The sequence below is a fragment of the Struthio camelus genome, chromosome 33, assembly GCF_040807025.1.
Source record: "Struthio camelus isolate bStrCam1 chromosome 33, bStrCam1.hap1, whole genome shotgun sequence".
Taxonomy (NCBI): domain Eukaryota; kingdom Metazoa; phylum Chordata; class Aves; order Struthioniformes; family Struthionidae; genus Struthio; species Struthio camelus.
In genome coordinates this window covers 102,917-120,272 of record NC_090974.1, presented here as the reverse complement: position 1 = coordinate 120,272, position 17,356 = coordinate 102,917, and the positions used below count along the sequence as shown (strand labels likewise).

Here is a 17,356-nt window from a genome sequence, read left to right as displayed (position 1 = left end):
TATAGCCCCCAAATACCCTCAGGACCCCTAAATACCCCCCAGAGACCCTATATAGCCCCCAAATACCCCCCAGGACCCCTAATTCCCCCCCCCAGAGACCCTCTATGGCCCCCAAATACCCTCTGGGACCTTTAAATCTCCCCCCAGGGTTGTGCAGCATCCGGCATCCCACCCCCCCATTCCCCCCCCACCCCGGGGACCCAGGCGTCCGGGCGCCCTTTGCTTGAACCCGAGCGCCCGAGGCTCCCGCCCGCACCCTCCCCCCGAGGTGGGGAAGGGACCCAGGCGTCCTGCGGGTCCCTCCCTGGCTTAGCCGTTCCCGGCCGGGCCCCGCTGAGTCACCCCCCGCCCCGGCAGGCGCCAACTCCCGGCCTCAGTTGCCCCATTGCACCCCCGGATGCCTGGGCCCCTTCTCGGCAATGGGGGGAGGGGGGTTCCCCCCACCTAAATCCAGCCCAGTTTGGACTGGGACCGCCGGCAGGTTGGGCCCAGTTGATGCCCAGTTGATGCTTATGCGTTTGCCACCCCCCCCCCTCCCCGAAAACCCTTATAGCCCCCACCAAATACCCCCCCCAGGACCCCTAAATAACCCCCCAGAGACCCTCTATAGCCCCCCAGGGTGCTCAAATACCCCCCAGGACCCCTAGATACCGCTCTGAGACCCTCTGTAGCTCCCCAGGACCCCCACATACCCCCAGACCCCTATATACTCGCCCGAGACCCTCTATAACCCCCCAGGGCCTTTAACTACCCCCCAGACTCCTAAATACCCCCAAGACCCTCTATAGCCCCCCAAGACCCTCTATAGCCCCTGGGCTCATAAGGGCTCGCGATGGGCTCCCAAATACCCTCCAGGACCCCTAAATACCCCCCTGAGACCCTCTGTAGCCTCCCCAGGGCCCCCAAATACCCCCCAGGGTCCCTAAATTCCTTCCCAGAGAGACCCTATAGCCCCCCAGGACCTTCAAATCCCACCCAGGGCCCCTAAATACCCCCCAAGACCCTCTATAGCCCCCCCAGGGCCCCCACATACTTCCCCAGTTCCCGTAAATACCTCCCCCAGACCCTCTTAGCCTCCCAGGACCCCCAAGTACCCCCCAGTTCCCCTAAATACCCCCCAGAGACCCTCTATAGCCCCTCAGGAGCCCTAAATACCCCATCTGGGAGCCCAAATTCACACACGGGGCTGAGTTTGGGGCAAAATCCGTGATATTCAGCGACACCCCCCCCAAAAAAAACCCATGTCTGGGGCCAGGGGGAGTGAACCCCCCCCCCCCCCCACACACACACACACACACACCGTGGGACAGGGACCCAGGCGTCCGGGCCGTCCACGTCAGCCGCCGCAGCGCCCTGCCCTTATCACCCTAATTAGCCCCGATTGCCTAATTAACACCCCCCACACACCCCCCGGCCACCACGCCGGGACGAATCCTTCCGTCGCGCCCCGCGCCGGGTTCCCCCCCTTCCTCCCCGGAGGAGGAGGAGGAAGAGGAGGAGGAGGAGGAGCGAGCACAACCCCACTATTAGCCGCCGGAGAAGCCCCACGGCTGGACCCCGGGGATAAAAAGCCGGGGCGAGCCGCTGGCCCCGGACACCTGGGCCCCTGCGGAGATTTCGGGACACCCCCATGGGAAGACCTCGAGCGCCTGGCAGGTGAGGGCAAATTTGGAGGGGGGGGATCCTTTGGCCCCTGGGGGGGGGTGAATTTGGGGGGCTCTGTTTTCCCCAGGGGCAAATTTGGGGGGGGTCCTATTACCCCCAGGGGCAAATTTGGGGCCTCTTTGAGTCCCTGAGGGCAAATTTGGGAGGGTCTTTTGTCCTTGGGGGGCTTCTTTTACCCCCTAGGGGCAAATGTGGGGCCTCTTTGAGTCCCTGAGGGCAAATTTGGGGGATCTTTTGTCCCTGGGGGGCTTCTTTTACCCCCTAGGGGCAAATTTGGGGCCTCTTTGAGTCCCTGAGGGCAAATTTGGGGGGTCTTTTGTCCCTGGGGAGCAAATTTGGGGGCTCTGTTTTCCCCAGAGGCAATTTTGGGGGGTCCTTTTTGCCCCGGGGCGGTGAATTTGGGGGGTCCTTTTCCCCAGGGGGCAAATTTGGGGGGGCTCTGTTTTCCCCAAAGGCAAATTCGAGGGGGTCCTTTTACCCCCTAGGGGCAAATTTGGAGCCTCTTTGAGTCCCTGAGGGCAAATTTGGGGGGGGTCTTTTGTCCCTGGGGAGCAAATTGGGGGGGGTCTTTTGTCCGTCGGGGGCTCCTTTTACCCCCTGGGGGGCAAAATCGGGGCCTCTACTTTCCCCTGGGGCAAATTCGAGGGGGTCCTTTTGCCCCCTAGGGTCAAATTTGGGGGGTATTTTGTCCCCGGGGGTCAAATTTGGGGGGTCCTTTTCCCCGGGGGGCAAATTTGAGGGCTCTATTTTCCCCTGGGGGCAAATTCGAGGGGGTCCTTTTACCCCCTGGGGGCAAAATTGGGGCCTCTTTGAGTCCCTAAAGGGCAAATTCGGGGGGGTCTTTTGTCCTTGGGGGGCAAATTGGGGGGGTCTTTTGTCCGTGGGGGGCTCCTTTTACCCCCGGGGGCAAAATTGGGGCCTCTTTGAGTCCCTAAAGGGCAAATTCGGGGGGGTCTTTTGTCCCTGGGGGGCAAATTTGGGGGCTCCTTTTTCCCCTGGGTCAAATTTGGGGGGGGGGGGATCCTTTTGCCCCTTGGGTGGGGGGAGGCAAATTCGTGGCCTCTTTTTAGTCGCCAGGGCAAATTCGGGGGGCTCCTTTTGGCCCCCGAGGGGGGCAAATCTGGGGTCTCTGCCCCCCGGAGGGGGCGAATTTGGGAGGGGGGGGGGTCCGTCCTGGCCCCCACACCCCCCCCCCCCCCGGCGCGTGTCTCCCGCAGCCCCGCGGCCGCCGCGTCGCCCCTCGGGCCGGCCCCGCTGCTCCTGGCGGCGCTGGCGCTCGCCGCGGCAGGTAAGGACACGCGTGTGACGGCCCCCCCCCCCCCCGCCCCGCACACGCGTGTGACGCCCCGCGACTCTGAGGGCGCCTCCTCTCCCGGCAGCGGGCCCTGACGACACGCGTGTGCTGGGGGGCCGGCCCTGCGCCCCCCACTCCCAGCCGTGGCAGGTCGCCCTCTTCAAGGACCTCCGGCTCCGCTGCGGCGGCACCCTCGTCCACCCCCAGTGGGTGCTCAGCGCCGCCCACTGCTACGCCCCGGGGTGAGCGGGGCCACACGCGTGTCCGTGGCGTGTCCTCCCTTCCCTGGCCGCCTAGGGACGCGCGTCGCTCTTCGCCCTGATCCTTGGAGCCTGCGTTCTGCCCCCCTTTCACCTTAACTCTGCCCCCCTTTCACCTTAACTCTGCCCCTTTCACCGTGGTGCTGCGCTTTTAACCTTAACTCTGCCCCTTTTGGCCTTGTTTGTGCCCCTTGTTAACCTTAGCTGCCCCTTTTAGCCTTAACTCTGCCCCTTTTAGCTTTGTGTCTGCCCTTTTAACCGTAGCGCTGCCCCTTTTAGCCTTGCTTATGCCCCTTTTACCCTTAACTCTGCCCCTTTTGGCCTTGTTCGAGCCCCTTTTACCCTTAACCCCTCCTCAAACTATTCCCCTTGCCCCCCTGGCCCTGGCCGCCCTGTGCAGGTCTCTGCTCACTCCCAGCCCAGCCCCGCCACGGCGGTGTTTCCTCCCCATCTCCTTAACTCTGTCCCTTTTATCCTTAACCCTGCCCCTTTCAGCTTTGTTTCTGCCCCCTTTCCCCTTAACTCTGCCCCTTTCAGCTTTGTTTCTGCCCCCCTTTCCCCTTAACTCTGCCCCTTTTAGCTGTTTCTGCCCCTTTTAGCTTTCTGCCCCTTTTATCCTTAACCCTGCCCCTTTCAGCTTTGTTTCTGCCCCCTTGTGCCCTTAACTCTGCCCCTTTCAGCTTTGTTTCTGCCCCCTTTCCCCTTAACTCTGCCCCTTTCAGCTGTTTCTGCCCCCTTTCCCCTTAACTCTGCCCCTTTTAGCTGTTTCTGCCCCTTTTAGCTTTCTGCCCCCCTTTCCCCTTAACTCTGCCCCTTTCAGCTGTTTCTGCCCCCCTTTCCCCTTAACTCTGCCCCTTTCAGCTTTGTTTCTGCCCCCTTGTGCCCTTAACTCTGCCCCTTTCAGCTTTGTTTCTGCCCCCTTTCCCCTTAACTCTGCCCCTTTCAGCTGTTTCTGCCCCCTTTCCCCTTAACTCTGCCCCTTTTAGCTGTTTCTGCCCCTTTTAGCTTTCTGCCCCCCTTTCCCCTTAACTCTGCCCCTTTCAGCTGTTTCTGCCCCCCTTTCCCCTTAACTCTGCCCCTTTCAGCTTTGTTTCTGCCCCCTTGTGCCCTTAACTCTGCCCCTTTCAGCTTTGTTTCTGCCCCCTTTCCCCTTAACTCTGCCCCTTTTAGCTGTTTCTGCCCCCTTGTGCCCTTAACTTTGCCCCTTTTAGCTGTTTCTGCCCCTTTTAGCTTTCTGCCCCCCTTTCCCCTTAACTCTGCCCCTTTCAGCTGTTTCTGCCCCCCTTTCCCCTTAACTCTGCCCCTTTCAGCTTTGTTTCTGCCCCCTTGTGCCCTTAACTCTGCCCCTTTCAGCTTTGTTTCTGCCCCCTTTCCCCTTAACTCTGCCCCTTTTAGCTGTTTCTGCCCCCTTGTGCCCTTAACTTTGCCCCTTTTAGCTGTTTCTGCCCCCTTTAGCTTTCTGCCCCTTGTGCCCTTAACTCTGCCCCCTTTAGCTTTCTGCCCCCTTGTGCCCTTAACTCTGCCCCTTTTCAGCTTTGTTTCTGCCCCCTTGTGCCCTTAACTCTGCCCCTTTCAGCTTTGTTTCTGCCCCCTTGTGCCCTTAACTCTGCCCCTTTCAGCTTTGTTTCTGCCCCCTTTCCCCTTAACTCTGCCCCTTTCAGCTTTGTTTCTGCCCCCTTTCCCCTTAACTCTGCCCCTTTTAGCTGTTTCTGCCCCCTTTAGCTTTCTGCCCCTTTTGCCCTTAACTCTGCCCCCTTTAGCTTTCTGCCCCTTTCAGCTTTGTTTCTGCCCCCTTGTGCCCTTAACTCTGCCCCTTTCAGCTTTGTTTCTGCCCCCTTTCCCCTTAACTCTGCCCCTTTTACCCTTCGCTCCGCCCCTGCGGGCGCAGGCCGCTGATGGTGCGCCTGGGCGAGCATGACCTGGGGTGCCTGGAGGGGTCGGAGCAGCTGCGGCTAGCCGGGCGGCTCATCCGGCACCCGGGCTACAACCGGCTCACCAAGGAGCACGACCTCATGCTGGTGAAGCTACGGCGGGCGGCGGTGCCGGGCCCCAGCGTCCAGCCCCTGGGGCTCAGCACCAGCTGCCCCGCGCCGGGGACCCCCTGCCTCGTCTCGGGCTGGGGCACCACCAGGAGCCCCCAACGTACGTAGGCGGCGGGGAAGGTCCGAAGCGGGTGGGTTTCAGCCCAAAAAGTAGCGGGAGGCTGCAGGGATGGGGCTCTTGGGGGACGGCGCGCCAGCGGGTTGACCCCAAAGCAGGCTTTTTGAACCCAAAGTGCAGTGGGAGGCTACGGCGATGGGGCTCCCAGGGTGGCACGTCAGTGGGTTGACCCAAAAGCAGGCTTTTTGAACCCAAAATGCAGCAGGAGGCCTCAGTGATCAGGATCCCAGGGGCAGCGCAACCAGCAGGCTAAGCCAAAAGTGGGCTTTTTGAGCCCAAAACGCAGCAGGACGCCACAGTGATGGGGCTCCGGGGGTGGCACGTCAGTGGGTTGACCCAAAAGTAGGTTTTTTTGAGCCCAAAATGCAGCAGGAGGCCATGGTGATGGGGCTCCTGGGCCGGCACATCAGTGGATTGACCCAAAAGTAGGCTTTTTGAGCCCAAAACGCAGCAGGAGGCCACAGTGATGGGGCTCCTGGGGTGGCACCTCAATGGGTTGACCCAAAAGTGGGCTTTTTGCACCAAAAAACGCTACCAGAATCACTGGGGCTCCCAGGAGCAGCATGTTGGTGGGTTGACCCAAAAGTAGGCCTTCTGAACCCAAAATTCAATAGGAGGCCTCAGTGATCAGGATCCCAGGGGCAGCGCAACCAGCAGGCTAAGCCAAAAGTGGGCTTTTTGAGCCCAAAACGCAGCAGGAGGCCACAGTGATGGGGCTCCGGGGGTGGCACCTCAACGGGTTGACCCAAAAGTAGGCTTTTTGAGCCCAAAACACAGCAGGAGGCCACGGTGATGGGGCTCCTGGGGTGACGCCTCAACGGGTTGACCCAAAAGTAGGCTTTTTGAGCCCAAAATGCAGCAGGAGGCCACGGTGATGGGGCTCCTGGGGTGACGCCTCAACGGGTTGACCCAAAAGTGGGCTTTTTGAACCCAAAACGCAGCAGGAGGCATCAAGGGCTCCCCAGGGTGGTGGGGGAAGAGGGTGGCAGCAGGAGGGAACCAGGCCACCAGCGCCCCGGACGCCTGGGCCCTTTTTGGGGTGGCGGAGGGGTTGGGGGAGCGATTTGAGGGAGCCTTTTGGGGTGATTCGGGGCGCTTTTTTATTTTTTTGGGGGGGGGGGATGCGGTGTCCCCCGCAGGCGCCTTCCCGCGGGTGCTGCACTGCGCCAACGTGACGGTGCTGGAGTGCCGGGGCGCCTACCCGCAGCTCGCCACCCCCGGCATGGTGTGCGCCGCGGGCGCCGGGACCCCCCCCGCCGACGCCTGCCAGGTGGGGGGGGGGCACTGGGAGGGGACTGGGGCAGAATGGAGGGGACTGGGGGAGCTGGGGGGAAGTGGGATTGGGAGGGGCTAGGGGGACTGGGGGAAACTGGGGGAGCTGGAGGGAAATGAGACTGGGGGCACTGGGGGAAGTGGGAGCACTGGGAGGGACTGGGGGAAACTGGGGGAGCTGGAGGGAAATGGGATTAGGAGGGGCTGGGGGACTGGGGGAAACTGGGGGAGCTGGAGGGAAATGGGATTAGGAGGGGCTGGGGGACTGGGGGAAACTGGGGGAGCTGGAGGGAAATGGGACTGGGGGCACTGGGGGAAGTGGGAGCACTGGGAGGGACTGGGGCAGAATGGAGGGGACTGGGGGAGCTGGGGGGAAGTGGGATTGGGAGGGGCTAGGGGGACTGGGGGAAACTGGGGGAGCTGGAGGGAAATGGGACTGGGGGCACTGGGGGAAGTGGGAGCACTGGGAGGGACTGGGGGAAACTGGGGGAGCTGGAGGGAAATGGGATTAGGAGGGGCTGGGGGACTGGGGGAAACTGGGGGAGCTGGAGGGAAATGGGATTAGGAGGGGCTGGGGGACTGGGGGAAACTGGGGGAGCTGGAGGGAAATGGGACTGGGGGCACTGGGGGAAGTGGGAGCACTGGGAGGGACTGGGGCAGAATGGAGGGGACTGGGGGAGCTGGGGGGAAGTGGGATTGGGAGGGGCTAGGGGGACTGGGGGAAACTGGGGGAGCTGGAGGGAAATGGGACTGGGGGCACTGGGGGAAGTGGGAGCACTGGGAGGGACTGGGGGAAACTGGGGGAGCTGGAGGGAAATGGGATTAGGAGGGGCTGGGGGACTGGGAGAAACTGGGGGAGCTGGAGGGAAATGGGATTAGGAGGGGCTGGGGGACTGGGGGAAACTGGGGGAGCTGGAGGGAAATGGGACTGGGGGCACTGGGGGAAGTGGGAGCACTGGGAGGGACTGGGGCAGAATGGAGGGGACTGGGGGAGCTGGGGGGAAGTGGGATTGGGAGGGGCTGGGGGACTGGGGGAAACTGGGGGAGCTGGAGGGAAATGGGACTGGGGGCACTGGGGGAAGTGGGAGCACTGGGAGGGACTGGGGGAAACTGGGGGAGCTGGAGGGAAATGGGATTAGGAGGGGCTGGGGGACTGGGGGAAACTGGGGGAGCTGGAGGGAAATGGGATTAGGAGGGGCTGGGGGACTGGGGGAAACTGGGGGAGCTGGAGGGAAATGGGACTGGGGGCACTGGGGGAAGTGGGAGCACTGGGAGGGACTGGGGCAGAATGGAGGGGACTGGGGGAGCTGGGGGGAAGTGGGATTGGGAGGGGCTGGGGGACTGGGGGAGCTGGAGGGAAGTGGGGGCACTGGGGGGGAGTGGGGGGACTGGGAGGGACTGGGGGAAACTGGGGGAGCTGGAGGGAAATGGGACTGGGGGCACTGGGAGGGACTGGAGAGGACTAGGAGGGAAATGGGGGGACTGGGGGCACTGGGTGGAAGTTGGGGGGACTGGGAGGGACTAGGGGCACTGGGGGGACTGAGGGGCCTGAGGATGTGAGGGGCACTGGGAGGCACTGGGGGGACATGGAGGAGTGGGGAGGGGGGAACTGGGGACACTGGGGGAGCTGGGGGCACTGGAGGGACTGGGGCTGTGATGCTCACTGGGAGGCACTGGAAGGGCACTGGGGATACTGGGAATTGTGGTGGCACGGGGTGGGGTGATACTGGGGGGGAGTCTCAGTGCCCCCTCCCATACTGGGAGGGACTCAAACTGGTCCCAGTACCCCCCCAGTACAGCCCAGAGGGCTGTACTGTCCCCGGACGCCTGGGTCCCTAGGGACGGATTTTTTTTTGGGGGGGGGGGGTGGTCCCCATGGGGGGGTCCCCGTCCCCACCCCCCTGGCCGTCCCCGCAGGGGGACTCGGGGGGCCCGCTGGTGTGCGGCGGCCGCCTCCAGGGCATCGTGTCGTGGGGCCCCGAAATCTGCGGCGACCCCCGGCGCCCCGGCGTCTACGTCAACGTGTGCCGCTACGGCCGCTGGATCCGCGAGACCATGCGGAGAAACTGAGGCGCCGGCGGGCTGAGCCGCTTGGCCGCAGCGTCTCCGTCCCCCCCCCCCCCGCCCCAACACACCCCGTCTCGCCCTCCCCACACCCAATAAAAAAAAACCTCCGGGGGGAGGTTGCGGTGGATGCACGACCCCCGGCGCCCGCCTCTTTCTGCAGCCCCAGGGTGGGGGCGTCAAGGTCGGGGGTGGGGGGCATAGGTGGCGCTGGGGGCAGAGTTAAGGGGATGTGTGTTTGGGGGGTAGGGTTAAGGGGATGCAAAGCAAGGGCAGAGTTAAGGATGTGCCTATGTGGGGGGCAGAGCTAAGGGTATGCGTACGTGCGGGGCAGAATTCAGGGTATGCTCCTGGGGGGCAGAGTGAAGGATATGCCCAGGTGAGGGGCAGAGTGAAGGGCATGCATTTTGGGGGGCAGAGTTAAGGGTATGCACAAGTGTGGGGCAGAGCTGAGGATGTGCACACATGGGGGGCAGAGCTGAGGATATGCCCACGTGAGAGGCAGAGTGAAGGGCATGCATTTTGGGGGGCAGAGTTAAGGGTATGCAGAAGTGTGGGGCAGAGCTGAGGATGTGCACACATGGGGGGCAGAGTGAAGGGCATGCATTTTGGGGGGCAGAGTTAAGGGTATGCACAAGTGCGGGGCAGAGCTGAGGATGTGCACACATGGGGGGCAGAGCTGAGGATATGCCCACGTGAGGGGCAGAGTGAAGGGCATGCATTTTGGGGGGCAGAGTTAAGGGTATGCAGAAGTGTGGGGCAGAGCTGAGCATGTGCACACATGGGGGGCAGAGTGAAGGATATGCACACAAGAGGGGCAGAGTTAAGGATATGCGCACATGAGGGGCAGAGTTAAGGGTATGTATGTGCATGGGGCAGAGTTAAGGGCATGCATTTTTGGGGGGCAGAGTTAAGGGTATGCACAAGTGTGGGGCAGAGCTGAGGATGTGCACACATGAGGGGGCAGAGTTAAGGGTATGGCCATATTTAGAGGGCAAGTCAAGGATATGCAGAACAGGGGCGGAGTTAAGGATATACAAAGTGGGGTTGGAGTTAAGGGTATGCATGTGTGGGGCAGAGTTAAGGATATGCACATGTAGGGGGCGGAGTTAAGGATATGCACGTGTCGGGCAGAGTTAAGGAAATGGACATAGTTGGGGGGCACAGTTAAGGATATGCAAAGCAGGGGCAGAGTTAAGGATATGCGCATGTAGGGGGGCAGAGTTAAGGGTATATACGTGCAAGGGGCAGAGTTAAGGGTATATCCATGCTGCGGAGGGGCGGAGTTAAGGGGATGCGCCCACTCCCCTCCAACTGGGCCCGCTGCAGCTGGCAACTGGGACCAGTTTGGGCCCTCCCCCAAACCCAGAGGCCCCCCCCCCCGTTTCCCACCCTCCCCTCAAGGCGGGGCAAGGGCCAACCTGCGGCAGCCTCCCAGCCCCAGGGCACTGTGGGAGCACGGAGCAAGCCAGGACAGCCCAGGCTTAATTAGAGCCGAGTAATTACGGCCTTTGACGACTTGCCCGCAGCTCAATTAGCACCCGGAGTTCATTAGGGGCCTCTTGACGAGCCCAGAGCCGGTTGGGTAACGAGGCGCCCAGGGCAAGTCGAGACGGTCCAGGAGGTCTGACTCAGCCCGGCCCAGCCCAGTCCAGCCCAGTGACGGGGCACGGGTTAAACTGGGATTTCCAGAGAACTGGAAGGACCCGAACGGCCGAGGCGGCTCCCTGCCCGCGAGGCTTCGCGGAGCCCGGGCGGCTCTACGGGGTCGGAGCCGGCGCTGTTGGACCCAGCTGGGCCCCGGGGTTGGACTGGGAGGCACTGGGAAGCCCTGGGAACGGGAGGGTGAGATGCGGGTGCTCGTCTCTTCCTCTTCCTCTGGGAAAAGGTTTTTTTTTGGGGGGGGGGAGGATGGATCCGGGATGTCCCGCTGGCTCCCAGCTCGGTGCCCCCATCCGCCTCCGGCCTGGGGGCGGTCGGGGACGCCCGGTGGGGCTGGGGAGGAAGGAGGCGATCGTGATGGAGCGCGAGGACGGACGGAAGGAGAAAAGAGGAGGGAAAGGACGGAAAAAGGGTAAGAGAGAGGCCGAGAGAAAACGGAGGAAAAAAGCCAAGAGCGGGGATGAGCGGCCAAGAGAAAACGGAGGAAAAAAGCCAAGAGAAAGGATGAGCGGCCAAGAGAAAACACCAAAAACGTATGCGAGAAAGCCTAGAAAAAGGCCGGGAGAAAACGCAGAGAAAGGATGAGAGGAAGGAAGGACAGAAGAGCAAAGAAAACCCAGAAGAAGGGAAGAAGGAGGAAAGAAGGAATGGAAGGAAAGGCCGAGAAAGAAGGGGCAGACGAAGAAAACGAGTGAAGGAAGGAATGAACGGCTGGATGACGGACGGGAAGGGTCTTGCTGCTCCTCTGATGGAGAAGGTGGGACTCAGCCCAGCGTCACCCCTCGTCCCACCTGCCCCTGGAGGACCACGTCCCATCTTGGGCCCTGCCTCCGTCCCCAGGGCTGCGTCGTGTCCGTTCTCCTCCATGAGCCGCGTTTCGGGGTCTCCTGCGGCCTGGTGGAGACGTGGCGTGGTGCCTCTTGACTGTCCTCAAGGGGCGTATGTCTGGCAGGAGCCGCTTGTTGGGGTTGACCCCAGCTGAGGAACGTGCTGGTGTCCTCACGACCATCCGTGGTCGACGTTGGTTTCTGCACCTGATGAGGAGCCACGTTTCAGGGTCCGGCCTCCTGGAGATGTGTCCCAGCACCACTCAACCGTCCTCGTTCAACCCCAGTTTCTGCACCCGGTGAGGAGCCACATTTCCAGGTTTGGCCTGCTGGAGATGTGTCCCAGCGCCTCTTGACCGTCCTCGATTGACCCAGGTTCCTGCACCCACTGTGGAGCCACATTTTGGGGTCTGGTCCATTGGAGACACATTCTGGTGCCCTCTTGACCGTCTTTGTCCAACCCCGGTTCCTGCAGCCACCACGGAGCCATGTTTTGGGGTCCAGCCCCATCAGAACCACATCCCAGAACCTCTCGATCAGCCCTGGTTTCTGCACCTGCTGAGGAGCCACGTTTCAGGATCTGGCCCCTTGGAGACGCCTCCTGGTGCCCTCTCCACCGTCCTCGTCCAACCCTGGTTCCCGTGTCCACCACGGAGCCACGCGTCGGGGTCCAGCCCCATCAGAGCCGCGTCCCAGCTCCTCTCGACCATCCACGACCAACCCCGGTTCCCGCAGCCACCACGGAGCCACGTTCCGGGTGGAAGGCGCTGGGGCCACGGCCGGATTAGAGGCGAAGGCGGAGGAAGCCGTTTCCTCCTCCGGCCCCAGATAAAAACCCCGGGGCCGGCGGTGGCAGGAGGAAGACGCGCCCGCGGCCGCCGTGCTTTATCAGCTCGGGTGGAGCCTCCCCTCCCCTTGGGCCACAGCCACGCGGCCCCACGCCGGCCCCCCGGTAGGAACGCGGGGCCCCGGGGTCGGGGTGGGGAGAGATGTGGGGGGGGGGGTCCCCAGAGTGTCCCCGGGGCGGGGGTCGGGGAGTCTCCTGTCCTCCTTCCCTCCTTCCTCTCTTCCCTCCTCTTTTCCTTCCTGCATTCCTTCCTGGGCTTCCTTTCTTCCGTCTCACCTGCCGGTCTTTCTTGTCCTCTCTTGTCCTTCCCTCCTTTCCTGCATTCCCTCCTCCTTCCCTTTCCTCCCCTTCTCCCGTCCTCCCTTCCCTCCTTTCTGTCCATCCCTCCTTTCTGTCCTTCCCGTCCCCCCCCCTCCTGTCCCCTCTCCCTCCTGTTCTTCCTCTCGTCCTTTCTCCTTCAGCCCTTCCTCACGCTCCTCCACGAGCACCTCGTTTGTGCTAGGAGGGAGGTGGTGACTCCGGGGTCCCACGTCGCCCATGGGCTGGGTCCTCCCCCCCCCCCCGACCCCGCCAAGACCCTGACCCTGCTGGGGAGCACCTGAGCCCAAAGTCACCCCCTGGCCCTCTCCCTGCAGTTTCTGTCCCTCCGGCATGAAGATCCTGGTGGTGATGCTCCTGGCTCTGGTAGCTGCAGGTAGGAGAGGCCCTGGGGACCCCACGATGTGCCCCATGTACAGCTTTGGTGTCCCCTATCTGCCCCAGGGTCCCAGGTCCACCCTGGGTGTCCCCTATCTGCCCCAGAGTCCTACGTCCACCCCAGGGACCCTATGTCTGCTCTGGGAGCCCCTTGTTTACGCTGGGTGTCCTCATCTGCCCCAGAGTCCCATGTCCACCCAAGGGGCCCCACATCTTCTCTGGGTGTCCTCATCTGCTCCAAGGCCACACGTCCACCCTAGCTCCCTAAAGTCTGCCTTGGGTGACCCACATCTGCCTTGGGGTCCCACGTCCACCCCAGGGTGGCCCACATCTGCCCGGGTTCCTACGTCCACCCAAGGGGCCCAGCATCTACCTCAGGGTCCCACATCTATTCCATGGACTCCCTGTCTGCACCTTCTGACCCGGGTGCTCTATGTCCACCCTGGGGGCCCCACATCCACCCCAGGGACCTCACATCTGCTCTGGGTGCCCCATGTTCACCCTAGGTGTCCCCCAGAGAGGGTCCCAGGCCACCTGTGTCCATGTTCCTGGAGTGTGGGACACCAGAGAAGGTTCCAGGCCACCTGTGTGACCTGTCCCACGTCTCCTTGTTCCCGCAGCCTCAAGGAACGTCCTGTGGGTGCTCGAGGGGACCTCCTGTGACCTGCCCTGGCAGGCCGCCCTCTTCAAAGGGGACAAATTCATCTGCGGGGGCACGCTGGTGGCCAGGAACTGGGTGCTGACGGCCGCCCACTGCCACGTCCCAGGGTAGGAGGCCGCAGGGTGGGGTGGCCCTAGGTGCGGGGCTGGGCATGGGTGCATGAGGCGGTTGTTTGTGCTGGTGCCTGGCGGCGTTGGTGTCAAAGGGCCAAAGCCACCTAGGAATTGGCTCCGGTCATGCCTGGGGCCTTGGCCTTCTGCCAAGGAGGCTGGAAGGGTTGGCGGTTTCGCAGCAGGTTTAAATCTGCCCCTTTTCGGGCTGCGTGTAACCTTAACTCTGCCCTTTCCTCCCGTCTGTATGCATAACCTTAACTCTGCCCCTTTTCTGGCTATGTGTAACCTTAATTCTGCCCTTCTTATGTCTATACGTAACCTTAACTCTGCCCTTTTCTGCTTTTGCTTCTTCTACCTTCCTGGCCTGTAGCGCTGGCTCTGTCCCCTCTTTGTGTGGGCCCCTGGGGCACCCCACGTCCCACCCCTAGGCCAGACCTCCCTTCTTCCCACCCCTATGCTGATGCCTCTGGCTCCAGCTTCATCAGCGTGCGGCTGGGGGACCGGGGGCCCAAAGAGCCGGATGACTCGGAGCAGCGGCGGCTCTCCTCCAAGGTCATCAGCCACCCGCACTACAACCCCGCCACGAAGGACAGCGACCTCATGCTCATCAAGCTCCTCTCGCCCGTCCACATCAACGAGTGGGTCAAGCCTCTGCCCTTGGCCACCCGCTGTCCCGTGCCTGGCAAGACCTGCCAGATCTCGGGCTGGGGGTCCACCACCAGCCCTGAAGGTACGAGGCCGTTCACGTGGCACCCAGGCGACCGGGATCCCTGCTTTAACCCCAAGATGTCCTTGCCCTCCCCAAGGACCCAGGCATCTGGGCCTTCCCTGTCCAGCTCGCTTAGGGGACCCAATATTCAGACTCTCTCATCTCCAACCCCTAACTCCACCACCTTCCCCAGGGACCCAGGCATCCGGGTCACCCAGGTAGGGCACTGGGCAGTGTCTCCTGCTCGGTGGCAGCGAGACAAAAATGAAGGGATGAGCCCGGACGCCTGGGTCCGTCTCCCCACCCCGGGTGACCTCCTGGCCTCCTTCACCCACAGTGAACTTCCCTGAGGACCTGCGCTGTGCCAAGGTGACAGTCGTGGCGGAGGAGCAATGCCAGCGGACCTACCCCGGCTCCATCACCGCCAACATGGTGTGCGCTGGCGAGCAAAGCAGCCGGGCCGACTCCTGCCAGGTGGGTCCCGCTGCCGATTCAGGGCCACCAGATTCAGATAAGCTTCTGGGAGGGAGAGTGCCGGGCTGAGGATGGGCGCAGCTCAGCGCAGCTGGCAGCTGGGGAGGTGGATGGCAAAGCCGGTGGGGTTTCATGGCCTCATTAAGCCAGCTGGTGATGTCCCCAGGGGTTCTGAAATGGCTTTAGAGTGTGGGGTGGGGGTGGATGGTTCTTTGCTGCACCCTCACATTACCCACACACTGGTTTTGTGGAATTTCATGAGTTTTGTCCCAAAAAGCACCTCTGCTCTGGCTCCAGATGCTTCAACACCGCCCAGGTCCTCTTCCAGGATCGCAGCATTGAGATGCCTCCATGGGGCCAAGATTGCCAGCCCTACAGGGTCCCCTGTGCCTTAGGGATGAGGTTGTCACTGGCAGGGGGGGAGGGACGACACGGGACCATGGGGCTGAGACAGGGGTTGAGCACAATACTAGGACCTCCACGCGCCGCCCTTCTCACCTCCACAGGGCGACTCCGGGGGCCCCCTCATGTGCGACGGGCAGCTCCAGGGCATCGTCTCCTGGGGGCCGGGAATCTGCGGGGACCCCCAGAAACCTGGCGTCTACGTCAACATCTGCAAATACACCCGCTGGATCCAGGACACCATGAGAAGGAACTGACCTCCCCAGCCCACCCGCAACCCTGCTGGTGCTGCCCAAGTCCCCACTGTGCCTTCTCCTCCTCCTCCTCAGCGAAGCTCCCTGGAGCCGGCCGGTCCGAGCGCCGCAGCACGCATCCGGGGAAGGAGGGGATGATGGTGGGTCGTGGGGGCCCCGTTGAGATGCCAATGAATAAAGCTTTCTGCCGTGGGGGCCGTGGCCTGTATCTTTGGTGAGTGCGAGGGCATCTCGGGCAGGTTGAGGTGCTCCAAATGGCCCCGGAGTTCAAAAAGAGGGAGAGGATCCAGCTTGCTGCCATTGAAGGGTAGCTCAGTTGGGTGCCATTGAGTGGAAGACCAGTAGGCCACCACTGAAGGGTACCTACCCTGTTAGCCGCCTTTAAAGGGTAGATCAGTTGACCATCGCTGAGGGGTGGACCAGTTGGCTCTTCCAAGGAAAGCGGTTTGACTGGTATGGTTTTATGGGGTTTTTTTATGGTTTATGGTTTCTTTTCACCATAAACAGTGGCCGCAGGGGGTTGATCCAGCTCGATGTCCCCCCACCAAGAGTGACGAGCCCTCACAATGTCCTGGAGCCTGACCCTCCCTATGGTCCATCCCATTCTGGTCTGACTCCCCGGGCCAAAGCCGCTTTGGGGCCACCAAAGGCCAGCTTCCCCTGGCCCAGCGCGTGACCCAGGAGGAATTCCCAGCCCTGGAGGGGATAAATTTCCCCATGACTCAGTAGGTGCAAAAGGGGCCAAATTTCCCGACCTGGGGTAAGCCAACGGGTTTTGCCTCCTCAACGGGCAGACGTTCGCAGCCGGGCAGAGCGTGTGAGCCAAAGGCAAGCTGGCTCTGAAGCGGGAAGTAATCGCCCGCCGGTGGATCGGTTACTGCCCTGGGCCAAATTTACCCATTTGCATGGAGCCGAGACCTCTATTTTGCAGGAAAAAGGGGACTTTTTTCCCCCCCCTCCATGGCGGGCAACATGGCCCCATCTTGGTGACGGATATCAGTGCCAACCCAGCTTTGCCTCCGTGGGGCCAAAATATATTGGGATTTTTGGTGGGCTGGAAAAATGCCTCAATGCCTTCCCCAGTGAGGGAAGACACCCAGAGATGCCACCGTGGCTCATGTTGTCCCCCGTGGCTCAGAGGGGTGGGGAGCAACGCTGGCTGCCTTGTACAAGGTGCCACCCCTCCCTCTTCCCCAAGCTGCCCTGCAGTCAGATGCGGCCAGAGCCTGGCGTGCCAGAAGGCGTGGACCCATAATTAGCCTGATGCGTTCATCCTGTGTCTGCCACAGCGGGGATAGAGGCTTTGGTCTGAGTCCAAATCCCCAGGGAGGTGGAGGAGCCGTTGTCCTCACCCGTCATTGCTGGGATCAGTGGATGCCACCAGAGATTTCCAGCTGTCGCTCAGGCTTTTTTGGGGTGGTCTTCAGCTGCCTTACAGCATCCCACGATGGTGGCTCCTGCCTGGAGAGGTTTGGTGCAGAGGGGTCCCCTGTTGGTGGCTATCAGTCATGGTAGGTTGCCATGCTGGTCTTCAGCATAGGTGACTCTGACTTCTCCATCATCCACAGAGATTGGGTCAACGTGTCTGTTGGGGTCCATTCAACGTGTTCATGCAGGCTCACGGAGGTTGTGAGTCAGTATGTCCCTGGAGGTCTACTCAACAGGTCTACGGTAGTCTATTCCATGTGTGCATGGCAGTCTAGTCTAAGTGTCCATTGGGATCTATGCAACATGTCTGGAGGTATGGTCAGGGCATGCATGGAGGGCTCCTCAACAGATCCGTGGAGGTATGGCCCATGCATTTCTAGAGAGCTACTCACCATGTCCATGGAGGCATGGTCAGGTCACCCACAGAGGACTACTCAACATGTCCATGGAGATATAGTCGATGTGTCTGCAGTGGTCTAGTCAGTGTCTCCATGGAGGTCTAGTCAAAGTGTCTACTGGGATCTGTGCAGCATATCCATGAAGATATAGTCAAAGCAGCCACTGGTGT

The 17,356-nt window shown here is 61.8% G+C and overlaps 2 protein-coding genes across 3 annotated transcripts; both read left to right on the top strand.

The window, feature by feature from the left end:
* The first annotated feature begins 3,050 nt into the window (after positions 1–3,050).
* On the top strand, positions 3,051–8,850 carry LOC138063658 (kallikrein-15-like). Its single transcript, XM_068923398.1, has 4 exons — positions 3,051–3,201; positions 5,108–5,361; positions 6,519–6,649; positions 8,569–8,850. The coding sequence occupies exons 2-4, from the start codon at positions 5,115–5,117 to the stop codon at positions 8,719–8,721; spliced, it is 531 nt and encodes a 176-aa protein (XP_068779499.1). The 5' UTR covers positions 3,051–3,201; positions 5,108–5,114; the 3' UTR covers positions 8,722–8,850.
* A 1,278-nt stretch (positions 8,851–10,128) lies between these two features.
* Positions 10,129–15,553, top strand: LOC104139200 (kallikrein-8). Of its 2 annotated transcripts, XM_068923395.1 has the most exons (7): positions 10,129–11,503; positions 11,580–12,156; positions 12,687–12,745; positions 13,368–13,515; positions 13,998–14,251; positions 14,568–14,704; positions 15,211–15,553. In XM_068923395.1, exons 3-7 carry the CDS (start codon positions 12,703–12,705, stop codon positions 15,361–15,363), a joined length of 735 nt encoding a protein of 244 aa, XP_068779496.1. In that variant the 5' UTR covers positions 10,129–11,503; positions 11,580–12,156; positions 12,687–12,702; the 3' UTR covers positions 15,364–15,553. The 2 variants fall into 2 exon arrangements, with proteins under 2 accessions (XP_068779496.1, XP_068779497.1); XM_068923396.1 differs by lacking the exons at positions 10,129–11,503; positions 11,580–12,156 and having other exon boundaries at positions 12,167–12,745.
* The last annotated feature ends 1,803 nt before the right edge of the window (positions 15,554–17,356 follow it).